We start from the raw sequence: 25673 nt of genomic DNA on the forward strand, positions 1-25673 counted from the left end.
AAAAATGTGTTAGGCTTTTTTCTATACATGAAAGTGGAGTTGGGCAGCTGGAGCTAGCCTAGATGTTCATGTTGTATCTCCATGATATGCCCTACTCTGGAATGGAGGCTTGGCAGGAAATTGTGTTTCATTTGGCTTTGGTGTTTTACCTATTATCATACCTTCTTAAAGGTGTGAGGGGTTGGTATTTGTCCAGACATGATTCTGGTAGTCAAGATGCTACAAGTCATTTTGCTAAGCTCAGCTCCCTTAAATAAAAAAAAGATGAATTTGGTGAAATTTAGTGCTGGTAGTAAAATATACAAGGTTATGCTAGGCACCAGTGGCTCATGCCTATAATTTTAGTTATTCAGAAGCCAGAGACCTGGAGGATTGTGCTTCAAAGTCAAGTGAGGTAGGAAAGTCCATGAGACTTCATCTCTAATTACTAGCAAAATCCAGACTAGAGGTATAGTTCAAAAGGTAGAGTGTCAAGTGTGAGTAAGAAAGCCAAGGGAAAACCCGATAAATGAATGAACCTGATATTCAGAATGAAATCTTTAGAAAGCAAAAGATGAGAAAGAGAAATTGTAACTTAGGATCATGGAAATTACTTGCCTAAGATGATGGTTAGTAAGTGACTATGATGTCACAGTCATGTTAATGTAAAATGCCAGCTGTATTTTTATAAAGGAAAAATGAGAATCATCTATTCTGATCCAAATGAGTGACCATTGTTCCTGAACACTGATTTAAGTTACTCTGAGTGGCTTGCTCCATGTTGGAGTGGTTACTTGGGCTTTTATAGCCACAGCACAAAAGAAGGTTGTGAAGCACTGCATTTATTACTAAGCACTCTGATGAATCCATTAGGCAGGTGAGTTACAGAAGAGCAATGTGGGAAATCTCTTTTTTTTTGGTCGGTCCTGGGTATTGAACTCTGGGCCTGGACGTTGTCCCTGAGCTCTTCACCTCAAGGCTAGCACTCTACCACTTGAGCCAGAGCGCCACTTCCAGTTTTCTGAGTGATTTCCTGGAGATAAAAGTTTCTTGGACGTTCCTGCCTGGGCTGGCTTTGAACCATGATCCTCAGATCTCAGCCTCTTGAATAGCTAGGATTACAGGTTTGAGCCACCAGCACCCGGCTGGGGAATCTCTTTTTTTAGGATTAATTGTTAATTGAATTCTTAGCTTCAGGGTGAATGGTCCAGCTTAGCAATATGGTATTTTCAAGTTCTGTCTAGTGCTCAAAGGGATGTTAGGTAGATACTCTGGTAGAGAGTAAACGTTAGTAAGAAAGCCTATAATGACTTTGGCTCTCTGTGTGTGTGTGTGTGTGTGTGTGTGTGTGTGTGTGTGTGTGTCCAGGTCATAGGGCCTCAGCACTATTCCTGAGCTTTTTTTGCTCAAGGTTAGTATTCTACCACTTGAGTCACAGCTCCACTTCCAACTTTTGTTTTGTCTTTTTTTTTATGGTTAATTGGAGATAAGAGTGTTTGGACTTTCTAGCCCCCTTGACTTCAACTCCCAGATCTCAGCCTCCTGAATAGCTAGGATTACAGACAAGAGCCCCCTGCACCTCTGTGGTAACATTACATCTTTCCCCATTCATAATGCTCTGTTCAACCAAGGTCAAATAATTTGAACACAGGCTTTTCAGTCTTCAAAGAACTTGAGCTTACAGATAAGAACATGCAGAGAGAACCAAAAGAGGCAGAATAAGAGGATAATCAAAGCCAAATTTGGTAGATCATTCCTGTAATCCCCCCAGGTTTGGAGACTGAGGCAGGAGGATTACAAATTTCAGACCATTCTGTGCTACATAGCAAAACCTTATCTCAAAACAGCAATAATAACATCTAGTCAGTCCTATCTAGCCACTGGTATTTAATAATAATAGTATTAAATTTAATAGTAAGAGCTAATAGTATTTACATGGTATTAGGTAATATATAATCAAGAAATGATTTAAAGTTTGTGCAATATGTGCATAGTGTGTTTCAAAAACTGTGCCATTGGGGCTGGGAAGGTGGCTCAGTGGTAGAGTGTTTGCCTTGCATGCCTGAGGCCCTGGGTTCGATTCCTCAGCACCACATAAGCAAAAAGAAAAAAAGCCGGAAGTGGCGCTGTGGCTCAAGTGGTACAGTGCTAGCCTTGAGCTGAAGAGCTGAAGGACAGCGCCCAGGCCCAGAGTTCAGGCCCCACGACCACACCCCCCCCAAAAAAAACTGTGCCATTTCTTCTTTTGGGGATACTGGGTATAAAGTATTCTTAGATGAGAGACTTTGGTATCCCCTAGGGATCCTGGACCTCTGTGTTAATGGAGGCATGGCTGTCCCCTCCATCATTTGCTTGTATCTTTATTGCTCCATGTCCTTCTTTTTGCATGCAGAAATTTTAAATGCCGACCTGCTTTAGTTACCACTTCTCTCGTATCATGCACAGCCCTTTTCTGAGGATACTGTAGCTTAGAATCATGGCCTAGGTTTGCTGTTCCTAAGTGGATAGAGTAGCCAGCTCTGCCTTGGGCCTCAACCAGCAGGGGCAGGTGTCAGAACAAGACCACCCCCCCCAGGAATGTGATGCCAGATCTCAGATAGCCTTCTGGACCTCTTTGCTCAGGGTGTTGGAGTCTATCCTAAAGGCATCCTCTCTGTGGTATCTTAAGGTGTAGAGCATCAAGGTCAGATTTGCATTTTAGAAGAGTTATGCTGGCAGCTGTGTAAAGATGGCTTAGGGAAGGGAACAGTGATTTCTCAAAGCCCAATTTGGAAGCCAGCATGATGGTCCAGGAGAGAAGGGTAAGGACTGTAAGGCTGTAGTGATGGGATGGGTGGACGCTGGGCACTTCTTGGGGCAGGGAAAGTCATGCTGGGGGAAGAACATAAAGGGGTCAGCCACTCCATGGCTTTGGGATGAAGACATGGTGGCACCTTGGGTCCAAATAGCAAGTCTTGGAGAAAGGAGCTTTTAGCATGGAAAGCTTGAATATTGTCGAGACATTGGGGAAAAATAGCCACCAAGCAATTTACAACTTTGAGGTATGGAGAAAGTGGACCTGGAGATTGGATGTTTCGAGCAGGTGGTGTGAGTGTGAATGAGATGATGTAATCTGTCCGCAGCACTGAGCTCCATGGATCTGGGCTCACCCCTCCATGGGGATAAAAGAGCTGCAGAGATACTCTAAGTGATCACTGTCAGGGAAATAGAGACATTGAACAGGTAACAAACAAGAACTGTAACTTTGGTGGGAGGTCAAGAGGGGAGGGAGGGCAGAAAGATGGAGCAGGGGAAGTGGGGTGAATGCAGTTGTTATGTTCAAGGTAAATATGTGAATATGGAACCAAGTCACTTGAGGGGACGGGTAGAGTTGGAAAAAATGGGGTGATGTTGGTCAAGATGCATCATACTCATAAACTGACATGGTGAATTGAAACCCCTTTGTACAAGGGGTTGGTCTTTTTTTTTATTTTAACTGTATCTGCAGTTGTTACCAAATGCTGTCACTGATAGGATGGGTAATCTTTTTGTGGAGAACTAGAGGAATGGCTAGGTACAGTGACATACAGCTGTCATCTTAGAACGCTGAGATAAAAAGATGGTCATGAGTTTAAGGCCAGCTGGGGAAACATAGTGAGATTTTGTCTCAAAAACCAAAAGAATGATAGAACCAGTCACCAAAAACAAAGCAACTTTACACTTACACACAATTGTTATGTGACACATGTCTTTCACCATAGGAAGAAACCTAACAGTTCTAAGAATAAAAGAAAACCAATATTAGGAGAGCCTTTAAGATTAGATCAGCTCTTAGGAGGGACTAAATAAGTAGAAGAGGTAAAAGGATGGTGGTTTATGCTGTAATCCCAACTGCTCAGAGGGCTGAGATCTGAAGATCAAAGTTCAAAGCCAGCCCAGGCAGAAAAGTCCCTGGGACTCTTATCTCCAATTGGACCAGCCAAAAAGCTGGAAATGGAGCTATGGCTTAAGTGGTGGAGCATCAGCCTCTAACAACAAAGCTAAGGGAAAGCACTGGAGCCCTGAGTTCAAGCCACAGTACTGGCACAAGCACAACAGCAAAGGTAGAACATTAGAGATGTGGGGCAAGGCAAGTTGAGAAGTTCTTAATTTGATAGGGAAGACAGATGTGGGAACATGAGGACATTGTTCTGTTTTCTCTAGGTAAATGTATCCTTTAGGTTGTACATACAACTATTTGAGTCACAGGTGCTCAATGAATGCCTGTGTGCCAGGCAAGGGAATCATGGCTCTGTGCAGGACAGAGATGGCTCCAGAGACAACATAAATGAATGATCCACAGAGTGCAGGAGATGTTGAAGATAGGTGGGGGTGACCCTCCTCACTTAAGGGGTCACCAGCCAGGGCTTCTAGGCCTATTTCCAGGTGATTCACGAAGTCAAGTGAAGCCAGAGGTGATCTTCAGAAAGCTGAGTTCACTGGTTAAAGTATTAAGTGAGTAGTCTTACAGCAAGCAGTTGTAAGTTCCCAGAGGAGGGAGCCAAAGAAGAGAGGAGGTTTGCTGGGGATGGCATAGTTATTATGTCATTCATAACTACAGTCCTTGCAAGGGGAATGGGATCGCACCATCAATGCCTGAAGCCACCCCTGCTCCCCACAAAGCCCCACACACAGGAAGGACCCAAGACCTGCTGAAGGTCACATGCTCATTTTGCCATGAGGTCCTTCCTCAGAGCAAACTGCTAAAATAGAATGAAGGAAGGGTGACCCAGACAAACTGGATCACACAGCAGCAAGCATGGTAAAATGGAGAGATGCTAGCTCCTGCTTGCTCCTCCTTACTTCCCCAGAATTAGAGAACCAGAGCAATCCATGGGAACAGACAACTATAGGAACCCTAGGGAACCATGACCCAGGAAATGCAGTGAGGAGGAAAACCTCTGGTCTCTGCCCACAACAAGTGCAAGTTCTGGGGCTGGGAAGGTGGCTCAGTGGTAGAGCACTTGCCTTGCATGCATGAGGCCCTGGGTTCGATTCCCCAGCACCACATAGGCATAAAGAAAAAAAGCCAGAAGTGGCGCTGTGGCTCAAGTGGTAGAGCGCTAGTCTTGAGCTGAAGAGCTGAGGGACAGCGCCCAGGCCCAGAGTTCAGGCCCCACGACCGGACCCCCACCCCCATCCCCAAAAAAGTGCAAGTTCTCTTTTTCTAAAGCCCTGGTTTATTTTGTTCATTTGATTTTTCTTTTGTGCTGGTACTTGGGCATGAACTCAAAGCCATGTACTCTCTTGGCTTTTTCACTCAAGGATGGCACTCTACTATTTGTGCCACGCCTCTACTTCTGGCTTTTTGCTGGTTAATTGGAGATAAGAGTCTCATGAACTTTCCTGCCCAGGTGGGCCTCAACTTATGATCCTCAGATCTCAGCCTCCTGAGTAGCTAGGATTACAGATATGAGCCACCAATGTCTGGTCAAAGTCCTGTTGATGGATGGTTATGTTCTGACAAGCAGTTGGTAGTTTAGATGATTAGCTCTGGAATGTGGGTTTATAAGAGAAAACAGAATTTGAACGTCTGAGCAGAGCTAATTAAAGGCAGATTGAAGCTTGCTTGGATCTGAGGATGATGAGATAGTGCCTGTGCACTCTGTTGACATCTTCACTAGGTGGGCAGCCTGTGATCTGACTGGCCCAGGGTCCAACCCCCAGTGTTTCATGATCAAATATCTGGAGATTTGGACACCAGGCCTTGGGGTCTGTCTCATAGAGCCCAGCCAGTTTCAGGAGCTACTGAGTTACTGAACTATCTTTAAAGTATGCTTTTACTGGCAATTCCAGGGTGCCTAATTCTTTTTTTCTCTTTTTCCTTTTATCCAGGCACTGGGAAACCATGAATTTGATAATGGTGTAGAAGGGCTGATCGATCCACTCCTCAAAAAGGCCAACTTCCCGATTCTGAGTGCAAATATTAAGGCAAAGGGGTCACTAGCATCTCAAATATCTGGACTATATTTGCCATACAAGATTCTTTATCTTGGTGGAGAAGCTGTGGGAATTGTAGGATATACCTCAAATGAAACTCCTTCTCTCTCTAATCCAGGTATATTTTGCTTTTTATAGCATTCATGACTTGAAAATAAATTCATTAGGTCAGGGTTTGGCATTATTTTTATGGTCTTAGGTAAAAGAGACAGCTAGGGAAATGGTGTACGTAGCACGACACTGATAAAAACCAATCTGATAGATTCTGTGCTGTTCTAACTTACTACTTAAAGACTTTACCTCTATGCTCAGTGAATTTCTTTGTTGACATAAACAGTATGTTTTAATTCAGTGCATTCAAACTAGAGGTGTAGCCCATTTCAGTCTGTTCCTGTACATATCAGCCCCTAACTTAGTCCAATTGTTCCAGTCTTTATGGTCTGTATAACACGTACTTCCAGCATTTAATTCATTACAGCTAGGTAATAAAATTCTTGAATATAGCACACTTGCTTGTTTGTTTCCACTCAAGGCTGGTGTTCTACCAGTTGAGCCATCCATGCATTTTCACCACTTCCTGTTGGTAAATTGAAGATGCTTTTCAGATTTGTCTGCCCAGGCTGGCTTTGAACTAGGATCCCCAGATCTCAGCCTTTTGAGTAGCTAGAATTAGACGTGCGATCTGGGTGTGAGTCCCAGGCTCATCTCATCTTTCCAACCCGTGGGTTTTTCTGATATATTAGGAGAATACACTCCTTTGTCCTTAATTTCTCTGAAATTTTGTCTTCTTTCTCACCTGACTAAGAGGAGAGTCTCCTCTTCACTCATTTGTTCCCCTGAAAGCCTGCCTATAGGCTAGGCACTGTGTGTTTTTAACAGCCTTGCTGCTTTTTGGAAAGAGAATTTTCAAACCGGAATTTGTAGGCTCTTGCATTTTAAAAGTGATCTATAAGGGTTTTGTATGTTTGGGTGGGTGGTTGGTTTGCTTGCTTGTTTTTGTCATTTTCATCTTTTGTGCGGGTTCTCAGAAATTAGCCCAAGGGAGTTAAGGTGAAAGAGGACTGTTTGCTCTGTGGCAGAGGCTGTGTGGCTTCCAAGTGGCGTTTCTATCACTTTCCTGACCGTTGAAGCTATAATATTTGTTAAGCCCATCATCCAAGGTCTGCTTGCTGACAGTCTTATTTTTGTTCTTGTTTTGTGTGCTGGTCCTAGGGCTTCAACTCAAGACCTCACACTCTTGCTGGGCTTTTTTCACTCAAGGCTGATACTCTACCATTTAAGCCACAGTTCCACTCCCTGCTTGCTGGAAATATTAGGTTGGAAGAATGATTGTCCCAAGTGTCCAAACAAAGCTTTGAAGTTGGTAGTGCTGTTTGCACATCATGCATATAAGCTGAGGCTTTTTCTGCAGGAGTATTATGGAAGTCTAAATATAAAAAGAGACAAAAACAAGCCATGTCTGAAGTCTTATAGTTTGGAATTGAGTCGAAGCAAAATGTTAACTGCAATCTAACCAGGCACTGGTGCCTGTAATCTTAGCTACTGAGGAGGCTGAGAGTTGCAGATCATGATTGAAGCCAGCCCAGGCAAACAAACACAAGAGACTTTTTTTTTGCCAATCCTGGGGTTTGAACTCAGGGCCTGGGCATTATCCCTGAGCTTCTTTTGTTCAAGGCTAGAACTCTACCACTTGAGCCACAGTGCCACTTCCAGCTTTTTCTGATTATGTGATACTGAAGAATCAAACCCAGGGTTTCATGCATGCTAGGGAAGCATTGTACCACTAAGCTACATTCCCAGCCCTTCCAAGAGACTCTTATCCTCCAGCTAACCAGCACAAAGCAGGAAGTTGAGTGTGACTCAGTGGTAGAGCACCAGCTTTGAATGAAAAAAGCAAAGCAAGAGTAAGAAGCCCTGAGTTCTAGCCAGGAAAGAAGGAAGGAAGGAAGACAAGGAGGGAAGGAAGGAAGGAAGACAAGGAGGGAAGGAAGGAAGGAAGGAAGGAAGGAAAGAAAGAAGGAAGGAAAGAAGGAAGGAAGGAAGGAAAGAAAGAAGGAAGGAAGTTACCTACAGTCTTCAACTAATTCAATATTAAGTAAATGATTTAAATTCTTTTTGACTTTGTAAGGATTTTGTATTGTGATGTATTTTTGATGTATTTGAAGAGCTCTAATAAGGTGTTTATTATGCTGATAAGTGATATAACAAAATTAATGCTCCTGTCATTTTACTTATTTTGTACCTTAGGCCCAAGCTTGGTGTTTGAAGATGAAATCACTGCATTGCAACCTGAAGTAGATAAGCTAAAAACTCTAAATGTGAATAAAATTATCGCACTGGGACATTCTGGTTTTGAAATGGATAAACTCATCGCGCAGAAAGTGAAAGGCGTGGACATCGTGGTGGGAGGACACTCCAACACATTTCTTTACACAGGTAATTGCTTCCAGACAATGACACCAGCCCGGATGTGCACAGAGGTTACATGGTCTCTCCTGCTGTAATTGCCAGTGCTACCAAATGTTACAGTTTGTATCTATGTCATTCATACTGAATGGGAATGACTGTAATCTTACGTAGAGACATTACTAAGAACTTATTGATTTTAATCTTATAAGACGGTTCCACTTATATCTGGAATACATATACAAAATGAAAAAGATTACTAAGCCCTAATCAAGTTTGTTCATGACAGGTTCATATTGAAAAGCAGCATGTCATATTAAAAAAGAACTTTAAACATAAAATAATGTGAATAGGGTTATCAAAGTTCAAGATAATAGGACCTTTTGGTTGTATTTTCTGCCAGTACTGGGGCTGGTACTCAGGGCCTTTTCTAGCCTTTTCCATTCATGGTACTATGGTGCTCTACCACTGGAGTCACAACTCCGCTTCCTGGTTTTTGATAGTTGGAAATAAAAGTGTCACCAACTTTCTTGCCTAGGCTGGCTTTAAACTTGGATCCTCATATCTCAGCCTCCTGAGGAGCTGGGATTACAGACATGAGCCTCTGTCACCCAACTTAAGGTGACAGGATTTGATCTGTAGCTTACACACATAGTAGAAGCTGGAATTACTTAGCTTTAGAAGAATTTCTTAGACTTAGAAGACTATTTGTGGGTTTTTTGTTTGTTTGTTGTTATTGTCATTGTTGTTTTGCCAGTTATGGGGCTTGAACTCAGGGTCTGGGCAGTGTCTCTGAGCTTCTTTTACTCAAGGCTAGAGCTCTACCACTAGAGCCACAAAACCAATTCTGGCTTCTTCTGAGTATTTATTAGAAATAAGAGTCTCAGGGACTTTTCTGCCCAGGCTGGCGTCAAACCATACTCCTCAGATCTCAGCCTCCTGAGTAGCTAGAATTACAAGCATGAGCCACCAGATGGCATGTTTTTATAAAACAAAGTTACGCTAAGTAATAGGGAATATCCAGAAATGTTAAAAAGCAATCTTCACTAAGAAAGTGATTTTTTTTTTTTTTGTCCCAGGGCTTGAACTCTGGGCCTGGGTGCTATCCCTCAGCTCAAGGCAAGCATTCTACCACTTGAGCCACAGCGCCACTTCCAGTTTTCTGAGTGGTTTTATTGGAGATAAGAGTCTCAGGGAGTTTCCTTCCTGGGCTGGCTTTGAACCGCGATCCTCAGATCTCAGCCTCCTGAGTAACTAGGATTACAGGCATGAGCCACCAATGTCAGCTCAGAAAATAATTTTTTTATTTTCTTCATAGCACTTTTTTTTTGCCAGTCCTGGGGCTTGAACTCAGGGCCTGGACACTGTCTCTGAACTTCTTTTTTGCTCAAGACTAGTACTCTACACTTGAGCCACAGTGCCACCTCTGGCTTTTTCTGTTTATGTGGCACTGAGGAATTGAACCCACTGCTTCATGCATGCTAGCAAACACTCTACCACTAAGCCACATTCTCAGCCCTCATAGTACTTTTTAAAAAATTAATTTACTTTATTGTTATTATAGCGGTGATATACAGGGGGATTACAATTACATGGTCAGGTAAAGAGTGCATTTCCTTTCGTACAGTGTCTTCTGTTCCTTCATTCTCTCCCAGTCCTTCCATCCTATCTCCACACATAAGTGATATAGACTTTCATCAGTGTCCAATGAGCTCCACTGCTACACTTTTGCACCCTTTTTCCCTTGAGTTCTGTGCTCCCTGCCCCCCGACCCTCCTGAAGATATACACATGTGAATACACCATACATAAGGTAAAGAAGATAGAATCATCAAAAACTAAAAAAGAAAGAAAGAGGTCTCTTGTTTCCATATTTTGGAGTTTGCTTCAGTATGTGTATTATTTTATATAAATATGAAGAGGCACTGAGGCTTTGCACCTTCGTGTTTCTCTCATGATTATCCTCTTTTGGTCTTACTGTGTTGAGAATCTAAAATCCTGTATAATTTATCATATTCCAAGTGTATTTTAGATCTAATTTCCACGTGCCAGAGAGAACACTCACCATTTATTTCTCTGAGCTTGGCTTACCTCACTTAACATGATTTGTTGTAGGTCCATCCATTTCCTTGCAAATGACATTATTTTATTCCTTCTAATGACTGTGTGAAATTCCACTGTGTATAGGTAGCACATTTTTGGGATCCACTCATCTATTGTGGGGCATCTGGGTTGTTTCCTTATCCTTTGTGAATAGTGCAGCAGTGAATGTGGATGTTAAGGTGTCTTCATCATATCCTGGTTCATGAAGTTCAGGGTAGATGCCATGGAGTTATATGTCTGGGTAGATGGGAAGGTTTATGTTTCCTGTCATCCAGATAGCTATCCAGAGTGGTTGTACTAGTTTACATTTCCACTCACAGTGCAGTAAGTTTCCTTTTTCCCCCCACCCCCCACCAGCTTTTGTTGTTGTTTGAATTAGCAATGTTGACAATCTGCCTGGGGTGAGAAGAATGTTGTTGTTCAGATTTGCATTTACTTTATGGCCAGGGATGATGAGCATTTTCTCACACGTTTCTTTGTCATTCTCACCTCTTCATCTGAGAAGTTTCTCCTTAACTCCCTTGCCCATTTAGTGATTGGTTTGTTAGGTTTGGGAGGGGTTAGTTTTCTGAGTTCCTTGTATATATTGCCTATTAGGCCTTAGTCTGGTATATTGCTGGTATTAGCTGTCTTTCTAGTTTAATAACTATGTCCTTAGCTATGTAGAAACTTTTTATTTTGATGTAGTCATATTTGTCAAGTCACTTTCCTATCTGTTGTGTATCTGGGACTCTTTACAACAAGTTTCTACCTATATGTGTATGTTCTCATGTTTCTCCTACTCTCTCTTGCAGTAGTTTTGGATCTGACTTTGATCCATTTTGAATTGATATTAGTGCATAGTGACAACCAGAGATCCACTTTTCATTTTCTGCATCTTCATAGCACTTTTGAGCTTTTATCTTTACAATTGGAAAACGGGATACAACTTATAAAAAGAAAAGAAAATGCCCCTCAGTAGATGAATGGATCAAGAAAATGTGGAATATTTATATAATGGAACTCTATGCCTCCAGGAAGAATGACATTGCCCCATTTGTTCGAAAATGGAAAGAATTGGAAAAATTATATTAAGTGAAGTAAGCCAAGCCCCAAAAAACATAGGTCCTAGGTTTCCCTTATTTGCAATAACTAGTATATGTCTAGGACAAGCAGAAAAGGTCAATAGCTATATACATATGACCAGATAAGATATTTAGTGAAGTGAATCCCAAGATAGGGACACAAATGGTTTTTTCTTTCTTGCTATTGTTTTTAACATATTTAAAATGCACTATGTGATTTTTTTTGTTTTTCTTGTATGTTCTTCCCCCATGGTATAACTCCTGTTTTCACTGTATTTGATGTCAGTGTCCTGCATCTTGTATATACATTTTTGTAATTTGGGGAGGGGAAGGGAAATAACAAAATGCTAAAATAAGGTTGACCCATTGTAACAATGAGATATACAAGACACTATGTTGAAAACGAACTTTACAACTTGCGGAGGCATGGGGGAAAGAGAGGGAAGAGTTGGGGAGGTGGGAGGGAAGGGATGGTAGGGTAAAAGCAAAGGAGGAGGCAACAATGCTGGATAGGAAATGTACTCATTACCTTACTCATGTAACTGTAACCCCTCTGTATAATATTTTTACAATTAGAAAACATACAAAAAAAAGAGGAAAAAGAAAAAAAAGAGGCTGGAAGTAGGCTTCAAATGCTAGAGTGCTGACCTACCAAGCACAAAGCCCTGAGTTCAAAACTCCATTGTCCTCCCAAAAGAAAGAAAGAGAAAATGGAAATAAAAAAAGGGAAAGGCAACATTGAGTCAGAAGTTGTCATTCTCCATTCACTTGAATGATCTTGAGTGGGTCGCTTAACCTTTCTAAACCTGTTAGCTTAGCTCCAAAACAGGGATGCTCTCTTTCAAAGTATGGCATTGTGAAAGTTAGTGAGATGGTGGCTGTGAGAACCCTATGTAAATTGCAAATAGCTACATCCTGCTCTATGTACATTGCTCAGTGGTAAAAAAAATGTTGCTCAACGTTGTGACTCACAAAGCTGTTCTTTCACCCAAGAAAATAATGCCAGTATTAATGTGTACTAATCAAATTCTCTCACAGGTATTTTAGCCATGGGTGGTTACAAGTTAAAGAATGATTTCAAACTTAGGTTAAACTCATTAGTGATTGTAAAATGAATCTGGTAGGCACTAACCAGTAGACTTTTTAAATTTTTTAACAGAGTAGACTAAAATAGATTAGGCATTCATCTTGCTTCATCTTGAGAATAAATATCATTTCATAGGGGGGGAAAAAGATGTATATAAGATGGTGAGAATGGCCCTGGCACATACAACCAACAAATGAATGTAATGAGGAAGAGGAAGATACATGATGAGTTGAATTTATTATTGTTGGTCATGGTGTAATCCAACATCTGAGAGCCTTATAGCAACTCTGAGAGCATTAAATTCACAGAGAGAGCCAAAATCAGGACAATCAGCAGTCAGCACCAGCACAAGTAAAGCTATGTGGTCCTTCTGACCCTACCACGAGTCAATAGTGGAATCATTTGTGTGCTTGAGTCCCCTTTCTGTAGAATAAGGGCAATAACACAAATATTTATTCTCTCCTGAGCCGCTCCTACCGACAAACAGCAGGTGCACACAGTCATGCCTCAACCTGAGGGGTAGAGCCGAGGTGACATGGAGGTTTCATGACATCAAATAACCTGCTCATAGTCCATAGGTGCAGCGTGGTAGGGAGGAGACTGTATCCAGACTGTCTGAACCATAGGTCATCCTCTTGGCTAAGTGCTGTACCACTGGCCTATCAAATCTGGTTCTCAGAGGATCCAGTCATTCTTTTTGACACACCACACAGTCTTTCCCTTCCCTGACACCTAGATTACTGTCCAACAGTCTCTCTTCTCTGCCATCTTCTCTCTCCCTTCCACTTCTGCCCATCTTCCAAAATTAGTTTTCCAGACTTTGGTAGCTCATACCTGTAATCCAGCTACTCAGGAGGCTGAAATCCGAGGCTCACAATTTGAAGGCAGCCCACTCAGGAAAGATCATGAGAGTCTTATCTCTAATTAACCACCAGAAAGCTAGAGGAGCACCTGTGGCTCAAGTGGCAGAATTCCAGCCTTGATCAAAAAAGCTAAACTCAGTGCCCAGGTCCGAATTCAGGCTCCAAGTACCAGCACAAAAATAAGTAAATAAATAAATTTATAACTTAATATAGGTAATGGATGGATGTATATAAATGCCCTTTGTTTTAGTCTTTTTTTTTTAGTGTTGCCATTGCCATCACAAAGTAGTTAAAGCTGAGTAGTTTACAAATAAAAGAGGTTTATTTAGCTCACAGTTTGGCCTGCAAAAAAAGTGTCAGTGGTGGCTTCCTATTAACTGTAATTACTCTTGGTCCCATTATTGTCCCAACCAAAGAAGTTTTACAACACAGGATGAAAGAAATCGTTGAGGATATGGTCACAGTTTGGTTATCTGTAAATCTGGCAAGAGATAATTACACTGTCTTTAGAAAAGCATACTAAGTCTCACTCATTTACTTCACATTTCATAATAGCTTACCAAGGCTAAACTTGCACATGAAAAGCTATTTTGGCAGTTGTTTTGAGAAATGAACTTAATAATTAAAGGTAATTATAGGACACTCTAAGGGCTGGGGGCCTACTTATCTATGTAAATTTTTTCAGCCTTTAAAATAAACACCAAATCATTTTATGGAGTTAGCATGAAATTAAAAATATAAATCTGCTCCACATGATTAGTTAATAATAAATTCCTGTATGTGTGTGTGCTTTTCTAAAGGAAATGCTTTTTAATAATGCTTTTTTTATAATGTTTTCTCTAAAGGAGTTAAAGCCTAGAATCACAAAGGAAAAATCACATTATTGCCCTCACAGAAAAGAGAATAAAGTGATGGCAGGTTGGGATCTGCAGCAAATATGTCAGGGGCCTCTGCACTCTTTCTAACTTTCTTCTTCTTCTTTCTCCTCCTCCTCATTCTCTTCCTCTTCTCCTCCTCCTCCTCCTCCTCCTCCTCATTCTCTTCCTCTTCTTCTCCTCTTCTCCTCCTCTCCTCCTCCTCTTCCTCCTCCTCCTCCTCCTTCTTCTTCTTTCTTCTTCTTCCTTCTTCTTTCTTCTTCCTCCTTCTTCTTCTTCTTCTTCTTCCTTCTTCCTTCTTCTTCTTCTTCTTCTTCTTCTTCTTCTTCTTCTTCTTCTTCTTCTTCTTCTTCTTCTTCTTCTTCTTCTTCCTTCTTCTTCTTCTTCCTCCTCCTTCTTCTTCTTTCTTCTTCTTCCTTCTTCTTTCTTCTTCCTCCTTCTTCTTCTTCTTCTTCTTCTTCTTCTTCTTCTTCTTCTTCTTCTTCTTCTTCTTCTTCTTCTTCTTCTTCTTCTTCTTCTTCTTCTTCTGCCATTTCTAAGGTTTTAGCTCAGGACTTGGGCCCTGCTCAAGGCTAGCACATGAAGCCACTGCTCAACTTCCAGCTTTTTTCGGTAGCTTATTAGAGCTAAAAAAAAAAAAAACTTATGGACTTTTCCCCAGATGGCATCAAACCACAATCCTCAGATCTCTCCTGGGTAGCTAGAATTACAAGCATGAGCCACCAGTACCTGGCTCTCTCTAATTCTTGAAAAGACTCCAAAGATACCTCCTGTTTTCCTTCCAGGATTTTTAACTGAAGTTTTGGTTTGGCACATCAGTCTGGTGAGCCTGTGGCCTTAGGTAGGATGAGACACCCATTTCTGTATCTGCATTTAAGGGTTATTATTATAAATTCTGTGCCTCTTCCATAGGTAGAGCCTGATTTATGAATTTGAGGAAATACATTTTTCTGATAGAACAGCCTACAATTTCCCTAGGCTCCTGAAGAGACCTTAATGACCCCCTTCATCCTCAGAGGCTCCCCTTTTCCACTTCCATGATGGCCCCCAGGCGCCATTCCACATAGACTATGTTCCTGTCTTCTTTGCTCCAGCTCTGGTCTGCATCCAGCAGGGTGTCTGTGGGAACGATTGATCCAGTGCTCAGAGTTCATTGTGCCTTCATCACCTCTCCCCATTGACTGTCACCTCCACTCCATTTCAGCAATGTCACTTCTAGCCAAGAGCTGAGTCTCGATCATCCTCAGATCACCCTAAGACCCTACTCCCCAGCTCTCATCCAGACTTTCTGTTATTCCTAGAGCTTTCCCAATCTGTGTTTTATTAGAGCTGGCCTTCAGCATGAGTGAAGCCTCAGGTTAAAACCAGGATCTTAGACCCCCAGATCCAAAGTCCAGGAGACCCAAGTTAGGTCCAGACACTTGCCTCCATATGCCAAATAAAAGGATATGGTGAAGGGCAGAAAGAGATCTATTGCATCGCAACCATGGGCAGGAAGCACTTCACTACATCTTCAGCTGTCTTCTAAGGTACAGATGTTGGCTTCAGGTTAAATAGGGAGAATTGGGACCAGAGCAGGTATAGTTTAAAAAAAATCCTAAATCTTGGCCTGGTTGACCATTAGTTTAGACCTTAGAGGGTTTCTAGAAAAGTTTCTTACTTAACAGAACAGGAACAAGATGGTCTCTTGATTTGGATGATTGTTTTAAGATGGTAAGAGATGATAGGTCCTTGTTTGAGGGGCAGGGTGCCTTCCACATAAGATGGTTATCTATCTGAACCTTCTTTCTTTTTCTGCAAACAAGATGATTGCAAATGGAGGGCAGCGGATAATGGCTCAGATGAATGTACACCAACAGTTCTGGAAGTTTTACTTAATTCATAGTACCCATTCAAAGCATCTTTTTGTGGGGGGAGGGAGGTCCGCTCGTGGGGCCTGAACTCTGGACCTGGGCGCTGTCCCTCAGCTCTTCAGCTCCAGGCTAGCACTCTACCACTTGAGCCACAGTGCCACTTCTGTTTTTTTCTGCTTATGTGGTGCTGAGGAATTGAACCCAGGGCCTCAGGCATGCAAGGCAAGTGCTCTACCACTGAGCCACCTTCCCAGCCCCTCAAAGCATCTTTTAAGTTGCCTCTTACAAGGTGTTAGCCCAATAGCCTCCTCTCTCATAGCTTAGCATGCTCTTTCCCTAGGCAACACTAGGCCCGTTTTGTGGAGGTAGTAAATAATTAGCCTCCACCCCCCTTTAACCTTGAGAGAGCTCTTCTTTGGAGTAGCTATAGCTATATAAGACAGCAAGATCCCCTGAACCTCACAGGTCATATAGGTCACCTGGGATGGTACTCCTTTGGGGCAACTATAACCATATAAGGCACCAAGAATCTCCCAAACCTTCAGGTTATAAAATGGTCACCTGAGACAATAGCCAGCACTTCTCTTTCAGAAGAAGGGGTCTTGCCAGACACTTTGCTGGCAATAAACCTTTTCTGTGTTCTTTGTACCTGTATATCTGTGTGGTTTTCTGGCAAGTCTAATATACTCTCACTCAAGGTCTCTTGAGCCCTCTACTTCAGCAGCTTTGGCTGGATAAAATGCTACCCCATGTTGCTCCTTTAAAACAGTTTTTGTTGTTGTTCATAGGGCTTGAACTCATGGCCTGAGTGCTGCCCCTGAGCTCTCAAGGCTAGTGCTCTACCACTTTGAGCCACCGCACCATTTCTGGGTTTTAAGTGGTTTTTTTAGAGTCTTACAGGACCTTATTCTGCCCCACTGGCTTTGAATTGCAATCCTTAGGTCTCAGCCTCCTGAGTGGCTAGGATTACAGGTATAAGCCTGGCTAAAACATTCTTTGACTTATCAACGTTCTTTTTAATTAATTACCTCATTTTTATTAAGATTGCTTCTGAATTTAGGAACATATTTGGTTCATTGGTTGGTTGGTTTTGTACCAGTACTGGGGCTTGAACTAGGCACTAGCTTTTTTACTCCAAGCTGGCACTCTGCCACTTGAGCCACAGATCCATTTTTTTTTGGCTTTTTGCTGCTGAATTGGAGAGTCTTACAGACATTTCTACCTTGGGCTGGCTTTGAACCATGATCATGAGATCATCAGATCTCAGCCTTCTAAGTAGCTGGGATTTCAGGCATGAGCCACTGGCACCTGGCTAGGCTTACATTGTTGAATATGGAATTTAAATGTTCAGTTATTTAAAGAGCAGTATTTTGTTTGGAAAGTTGCAGTGTAATTATCAATTATACCTTCTTTGAACGTGTCCCAGTTGCACTGGGATAAGTGAAGAAAGAAAGAAAAGGACTCAATTGTTGTTTGAAAACATTGTTCCACTCTCCTTTAATTCATAGCCTGGTAGTTTAGATAATGAGGACTAGGAGAGCAAGAAAACAATCTGTTGTCCACATTCACAGGACAGGGAAACATCCTCCAACAAAGAATATGCCCTTGGCCATCAGAGTGGTTGATAAGGACTGCTGACATCCTGGTTTACTGAGTAAATGGGAGAATCAGCCAAGGGGCAGAGGTGTGGCCCCAAAGACGATTTCCCGGTGAGGTTTTGAGTGGGGTAAGCATGGGCTAACTTGCCCCCTTTCTCCCCCCACCCCCCCACACACACTCACTTACCTTCTCAAGTCATTTATAAATGCCCAGTCCTGACTCAGACCCAGACCCAGCCTCTAATGGGAAAAAGCTTAAGCGTGCAGACTTGTGTGTGACTTAGTGGCTAAATCACACACATCAGTGTGGGCTACATTGCTTTCCAAGATAAACTGAGACTAACCAAAACCAAAATTGCAAAGGAAGATCCTTTGCAAGGAAGGCTGATAACCAACTGCTGGGAAATCCTGAGCCCTCTTTCTTCACCAGACACTAATTACTCCACCAGAAGTGAGTTTTTGCTTCCTAGGACATGCCTTGTGATTGTTTTGGTTAACTTGGTTTGTTCCTTGGCTCAGTCACTGCTGGCTGGTTGACCTTAGGCAAGTTACTAAGCCACTCTGAACTTCAGCTTTTTGCATTTTATGTTTTCTTTTATAAATGGTGACTTCAGAGGAGCTACCTCCAAAATGCGCTGTAGGGATTAAGCATGGTAATACATGAGGGAATTGTGGCCTTAGGATATAATAAGGAAAAGACAAATAGGCCAATTCTCTACCCACTTTGGAGAATTCCAACTAATATTAGATTCACTAAACAAATGGTTTTTTTCCCTCAAATATATTTTGCCCCCAACTCCCTCCTCAAACTACTCATACATATATATGTTTAATATATATGATTTCAAAGAGGATGGGTCTTATGAATATTTGTTTCTTCTTTGCCAACTATTTTGCAAGGCCAATTTCATTTTTACAATAAAGCTCTCTAAATCCCATATACTTAACCATCAATCTTAAATTTTAACCTAAGCCAGGCACCAGTGGCTCACACTTCTAATCCTAGCTCCTCAGGTGGTGTTGTGGCCTAGCTCCCTGGTTGTTGAGTGCACAGGTCTGGGCTTACACTTAGACAAGACTCAACTATGTGGACTGAGTGAAGACCTGTAAGAACAAGGCCTGCTCTGAGTCATCTGACTCAGTGTCAAACAGGAAGTGCCTACAGCAAAGAGTTTGTATCACTTAGTCCTGAATAGGTACAAAAATCAATCCTTGTCAGGCACCCGTGGCTCACACCTAGTTGCTTGGGAGTCTGAGATCTTAGGATTGTAGTTCAAAGGCAGCTTACACACAAAAGTCCATGAGACTTTCATCTCCAATTAACTAGCAAAAAAAACTAAGAAAACAAAAACAGAAATAGAGGTGTGGCTCAAGTAAAGGCTAGCCTGGAGTGAAAAAGCTAAGGATCTCATTTATTGACTTTCTTGGGTCTTGGCTCACACATACACACAGGGCTTTGAGCTCTTACTCACCTGGTTTGCTCCCCAGCTTAGTCACCACTGACTGTCTGAACTAAGGCAAGATTCTAAACCACTCTAAGCTTCAGCATTTTTCCTTTGTGTATGTATGGCACACTTATACACAACCCCCTCCCGCAAAAACCCAAAGAATAGCTACGTTTACTTTGCTATATTTTTGTGTTTTCTTTTTAATTGTCTCTGAGATTTTTCTGCAGGGGCAGGGGCGCAGGGTTGGTCGTGGGGCCTGAACTCTGGGCCTGGGCGCTGTCCCTCAGCTCTTCAGCTCAAAGCTAGTACTCTACCACTTGTGCCACAGAGCCACTCCCAGCTTTTTCTGCTTATGTGGTGCTAAGGAATCGAATCCAGGGCCTCACGCATGCTAGGCAAGCACTCTACCACTGAGCCACCTTCCCAGCCCCAGTGGGCTCTGAGATTTAAGAATCTGAGCTGAATTCATGAACAGTTGTAGCTTCTGACCTTAAAAAGACAAGAAAACAAGGATGCAGTGGTTTAGCCCAAACACCATGGCTGTGCTTCACCCAATCCTCTCACCTCAGTTTACCCATTTCCCCCAGGACTAGAAACATTTATGGTTGAGAACTTGGGACTACTGGTTGGTATGAGTCTCCAAGTACTTCCCAGGATACGGAGCCAGGGCTCCTGCCTTATTGCCCAAGGAAGGGCTCCTGGGAAGAGTGTGTGCCACATTCCCTCACTTCCCCTCCCCTCCCCGCCCCGGGCTGTCCTTAGTGACTGCTAGGATTCAGCCCTGAGTGACCAACCCAGCATTTAACACCATCGAAGACCACTCTGGGAATACCTTCAGCTCGATGCTTATTTCCTATAATAATATGTTATATACACATATATATACACATATAATATGTTATATACACACATGTGTGTGTGTGAGTGTGTGTATACATATATATATATATATACACACACACACACATATGTGCATGTGTGTATCACAGGGATATCACCTATTGGCCTATTGGTCCTATTGGCCTCCTTTTAAATCTCATAGTTATTGCTTCTGAGAAGTGTTCCTAGTAAATAGAGCCACATAAGCACCCCAAAATGAAAACCGATCATTTTCTGCCCCTTTCTCTTGCTCTCTGCATTTTAATAAGCTATAATGATAGAACTAGAGGATATCTGTGTTGTTGTGATTTTTAAGTGTTTTCCTCCGTTTGGTAGACACTTGATGTAGAATGTAAAACATGAATAGGAAATCTGGAATCTAGAATCATACTCACCCAGGAGAATGCCAGGTTCTAGTAAGAAAAGAAACGGGTGGGCTGGGAAGGTGGCTTGGTGGTAGAGTGCTTGCCTAGCATGCATGAAGCCCTGGGTTTGATTCCTCAGTACTACATACACAGAAAAAGCAGGAAGTCTGCTGTGGTTCACATGGTGGAGTGCTAGCCTTGAGCATAGAGAGGCTCAGCGACAGTGCCTAGGCCCTGAGTTTGAGCCCCAGGATTGGCAAGAAAAAAAGGAAGAAAGGAAGAAAAGAAGAAAGGAAGGAAGGAAGGAAGAGAGGGAGAGAGAGAAAGAGAGAAAGAGAAAAAAATCAAAGAAAGAAATGGGGTTCTCTCCTGGCCTCATAAAGATGTAGCAAACACCACAGGCCTTGCCCTGTTGAACAGTCAAACTAGAAATCACTGGCCCACACTGGAGTTCTGTAGGTAATGTCTGGATGAGGGACACATGGATGCTGAATTCTCCCTAGTCAACACGTCTTCCTGCTTTCCTCAGTGAGGCAAGCAAGGAGACAGGCAGGCATAGGAGCTTGCTTGCTTAGATTTCATGAGAAGTTTGGGTCTTCTATCTTCTTTGGGCACTACCTGACAATGCTTATCTAATCCCTTTACCAGCTCCCATTTGTCACTGAAAGGGTAAGAAAAAGAATGGGTGCAGTACATAGGAAGATGTACGAAGTATAGTAATTCCGTGTGGGCACAGGTAGGAAGTAGTACCTAGGCCCTTGAATTCTCAGTGACTAGGGCAGTATGTGAAGCATGATTTAGAACAGAAACGATTGATGAGAGTGACTCACTCCTACCGTTGCTGGATGCTCCTGAGTGAGCCATGTTGATAAGAAAGAGGATCCCCTCCCTTTTCCTAGCCACTCCTAGATAAGGCATAGCAGAAGTGGCAGCCAGGGCCAATGAGACGTCGTGAGTGGCTGGGCCAAGGCCATCAAGGCCAGCAGTCTCCACCCTTACCCTGAGTAGCAGGGACTAGAAAACTGGGCTCTGGCCTCCACAGTGCCCTTAACCTATTTGAGTCACTGGACTTTCATCTTGATGGCTGGATCTACTTGATACTGGATCTCTGTGTATAAAAGATCCCCATAGTTGAAAGAATAGGGAGGAAGGGAGAGAGAGATGGAGGAAGAAAGGAGGGAAAGAAGGAGAAAGGAAGGGAAGGAAAGAGGGGAAGGAAGGAAGAAAGGAAGGAAGGAAGGAAGGAAGAAAAGAAAGAGAGAGAAAGAGAGTTAAACCACTATTGATTTAAACCACTAATAAAAACTTAAATTTAGGAAACAAAATTAGGCCAAGAGGCTAAATGCTTCTCTACAAATCAAAAGACCAGATTGAAGTGGAGCTAGCCAGACTCGGCCCGAGAAGGAGAGTTTGATACAGGGTCTAGCAATGTAGCCTAATGTGGTCTTGTGTGTGTGTGTGTGTGTGTGTGTGTGTGTGTGTGTGTGTGTGTGTATTTTTTTTGCCAGTCCTGGGGCTTGAACTCAGAGCCTCAGCACTGTCCCTGAGCTTCTTTTGATCAAGGCTAGCACTTTACCACTTGAGCCACAGCACCACTTCCAACCTTTTCTGTTTATGTGGTACTGAGACATCACACCCAGGGCTTCATGCATCCTAGGCAAGCTCTCTACCACTAAGCCACATTCTCAGCCCTATATATTTTAATTGTTATTATAGAGGTGATGTACAGAGGAGTTACAGTTACATAGTCAAGTGATGAGTACATTTCTTTTTGAACAATGTCACCCCTTCCCTTGCTCTCTCCCCATTTTCCCCTCACATCCTCACCCACAAGTGGTATTCTTCAACTTCGTATTTAGTGAGTACCACTGCTGCATTTGTTCACCTTTTGTCCCTTCATTTCTGTGTCTCCATACCCTCCCAAAGACAAACAAGCAAGACAAAAGGAAAATAAAACAAAAACACCAGTGAGAAAAAAAATCTTCTATTTCTTGGAGTTCATTTTGATAAATGTTATTTGATATGATCAAATGCCACAAAGCTATCAAACCTTTGTGATCCTCTCTTCAGAATATCTTCCTTTGGACTCACAGTGTGAACACCAAGAGACCTGTATAATTTATCATCTCCCAGTGCATTTCTTTTCTTTCTATGATCCATTGCATTTCTAAGGTGGTCTTGATCATGCTACATAAACAGGTGCCACCAGGCCCAGAATAGTTACCAGTCTTTAAGGATCTCACATTGACGTTCTCAGACTTAATGCCATCTAAGAGTACAGATTGCCTCTGCCCACTAGAGAATGAAAGGCCGGAAGTGGTGAAGGTAAACAGAGGAAACTTATTTGAAAGTGAAAGGAAAACCATGAATGTAGAGACTATTTGGAAAGGGACTCCACTATGAAGCCTAATGAATCCTAGCATGGGGTTCCTCTGATACTGCCTTCCCTAGGCTTTGTGCTGAGTTCTTGATGCCTGCACATTCCCAGTTCTTTTCATTGGCTGACCAGGCACCTTGGGCATTGTGGGAAGAAGAAACATTTGAGCAGGAGCCCAAGGCATCATGGTCGGCCACATGGTATCTGACCCATGTGATGTCTGCCACTTTTTCCCCCCCATCTGTCTAACAATTCTCAGGCCAGCACCAGTGGGTCATGCCTGCTATTCAGGAGGCTGAGATATGAAGGCAAAGCCAGCCATGGCAGGGAAGTCCAAGACTCATATCCAGTTAGCTATCAAAAAGGCTAGAAGTGGGGCTGGGAAGGTGGCTCAGTGGTAGAGTGCTTGCCTTGCATGCATGAGGCCCTGGGTTCAATTCCTCAGTACCACATAAGCAGAAAAAAACAGAAGTGGCACTGTGGCTCAAGTGGTAGAGTGCTAGCCCAGAGCTGAAGAACTCAGGGACAGCACCCAGGTTCAAAGTTCAGGCCCCATGACTGACAAAAAAAAAAAAAGGCTGGAAGTGGAGCTTTTGCTCAACTTGTAGACTGCTAGCCTTGAAGGGGAAAAAAAAAAAAAAAGCTTAGGACCAAGACCCTAAGTTTAAGTTCCAGGACCAGCAAGGAAAAAAAAAAATCTTCAGATAGGCTACCTTAACACACTCAGCCAGTGGAAAGCCACCAAGGCCCACTCATTGGCATGCATGTTACCATGTGACCCAGGAGGACAGCTGTCCAGACATGTACTTGGAATCACCAATTCCTTGGCTCTGAGAAGAGTGCTTTAGAAGAATTCCTCAGGTACCCTCCTGGCACTAAGAATCCTGGGTTTCCCAATACCATATCAACCCACAGCACCATGCTCATCAGGTTTGGTTCCTGGCTAGGTGACTGGAACAGAAAGATGGACAGTTTCTATCCTGTCCAGATGATGAATCTGGTTTCTAAAGACAAAGATGTGGCTAATGTGGAGGCAATATTTTGAGCATAAGAATCTTCGGCTGAGTAGCAAAGAGTGGTGTGGAAAATGTGAAGTCTTGGGTTGCCCTCCCTCCCCGTGGTTTTTTCTGGAATTGCCAAATGGAAGGGGAGGGCCGAGAGCAGAGAGGGCTCAGTCACCAGAGAGGCAGGCAGGGATTAGCTGAACAAGACCAGCTATTGCCTCAGCCACATCAGAAACCACCTCCGGCTCCTGATTCAGTTCATTTAAGATGCAAATGAGATATTTTTATTCTAGTAAAGGAGCAACAGGCTTTTCGTCTTTTTTCTTTCTTTCTTTTTTTCTTTCTCTTTCTTCCCTTCCTTCCTTCCTTCCATCTTTTTTTGGTGTTGGTTCTGGGGCTTGAACTCAGGATCCCAGCACTGTCCCTGACCTTTTGTGCTCAAGGGTAGCTAGTAGCTCCACTTCTTGTTTGTTGGTGGTTGGAGATAAGAGTCTCACAAACTTTCTTGTCCAGGCTAGCTTTGAACCATGATCCTCATATCTTAGCCTCTGAGTACCTAGGATTATAGGCATGAACCACTGATGCCCAGCTTAAGGCCTTTCTGATCTGGGAATTGCTCTGTCTGAACAAATTCTGTCTGAATTTGTTAAGTGCTCTTGTTTGCTGTGTACTCCTATTTTTAGAGTATATGCTGATTGACAATTGACTCGATTGTCAGTGTCCTTTTTTTTTTTTTTTGGTTTTGGTCTTGGGCTTGAACTCTGGGCCTGAGCACTGTCCCTGAGCTCTTCATCTCAAGGCAAGCTCTACCTCTTGAACCACAGTGCCACTTCCCTAACTTTATTTTCTATTCAAGCTCAGCTATTTCTACGATAAGCATAATAATAATAACATAATAATAATAATGGGGTTGGTAGCTTATGCCTGTAATCCTAGCTACTCAGGAAGCAGAGATCTGAGGAAAGCAGTTTGAAGCCTGCACTGGCAGGAAAATCTGTGAGACTCTTATCTACAATTAACCACCAAAAAGCTAGAAGTGGAGCTCTGCTTCAAGTTGTAGCATGCTAGCCTTGAGCGAAAAAGGCTCAGGAACAGAACCCATGTCATGAGTTCAAACCCAGGACTGGCACAAAAAAAGAAAAAAGAAAGTACGGCTTGCCATTCTCTGGAAGTTTACAGGAAACTGCTAGACTACTTACTACTGACTTAGGCAAACTATCAGTGCTTTTTCTCCTGCATAGGATGTTCGCCACCTAGTGGACATTTGTGGAACTGCCTCTGCCCAAACCTCTGCACTCAGAAGAGGAAATTAGAAGCTGGGGTGGGGGCTGCCCTAACTACCTGGTCAGCTGAAGTGAAGAGCAGGCTCTAGCAGGGTCCAAAGGAGAAACACGGACCAGAATAGGGACCGTGAATTCATCTTTCCTGCTACTGTGCAGCACATCTGTCTTCCCGCTGTCTTGGATTGTCTGCTTGTCAATCTGTATTACTGCATGTGGAGATGGAACAAGGCTCTCACTGGATTTCAGTAAAAATAAAAGGTCTCAGACTTTTGCTTTTCCTCCAGAAGAAGCATGAAAATGGGACTTTAAAGTTGGAAGCAGCTGTCTCTTACTTATGAAGTGCTGGTTTGCAATTACCCTGTGGTTATTGTGCTCAAAGGAGCCGCCCTTAGCACAGGAGCATGGCAAGGCTGGTGAAGAGACAAGAGCAGAAATAGCTTGGCACAAATTATGAGTTTGCATTTAACTTTGTGAGGGGCTTTGACAACCAGCTTATGGACTTTATGAGAATCGCACATGGTAAGGAGTCACT

General features: G+C 42.8%; 1 protein-coding gene across 1 annotated transcript in view; it reads left to right on the forward strand.

Annotated features, from left to right (window-relative positions):
• Nt5e (5'-nucleotidase, ecto (CD73)) overlaps positions 1-25673 on the forward strand; it is a 61984-nt gene that overhangs the window by 18600 nt on the left and 17711 nt on the right. Inside the window, exons 2-3 of the mRNA XM_013032878.1 lie at positions 5833-6055; positions 8185-8373. Of these exons, the coding sequence (XP_012888332.1) occupies positions 5833-6055; positions 8185-8373 (412 nt within the window). The remainder of the gene's footprint in view (positions 1-5832; positions 6056-8184; positions 8374-25673) is intronic.

This window comes from Dipodomys ordii, unplaced genomic scaffold (assembly GCF_000151885.1).
Source record: "Dipodomys ordii isolate 6190 unplaced genomic scaffold, Dord_2.0 Scaffold158, whole genome shotgun sequence".
NCBI classification, from domain to species: Eukaryota; Metazoa; Chordata; class Mammalia; order Rodentia; family Heteromyidae; genus Dipodomys; species Dipodomys ordii.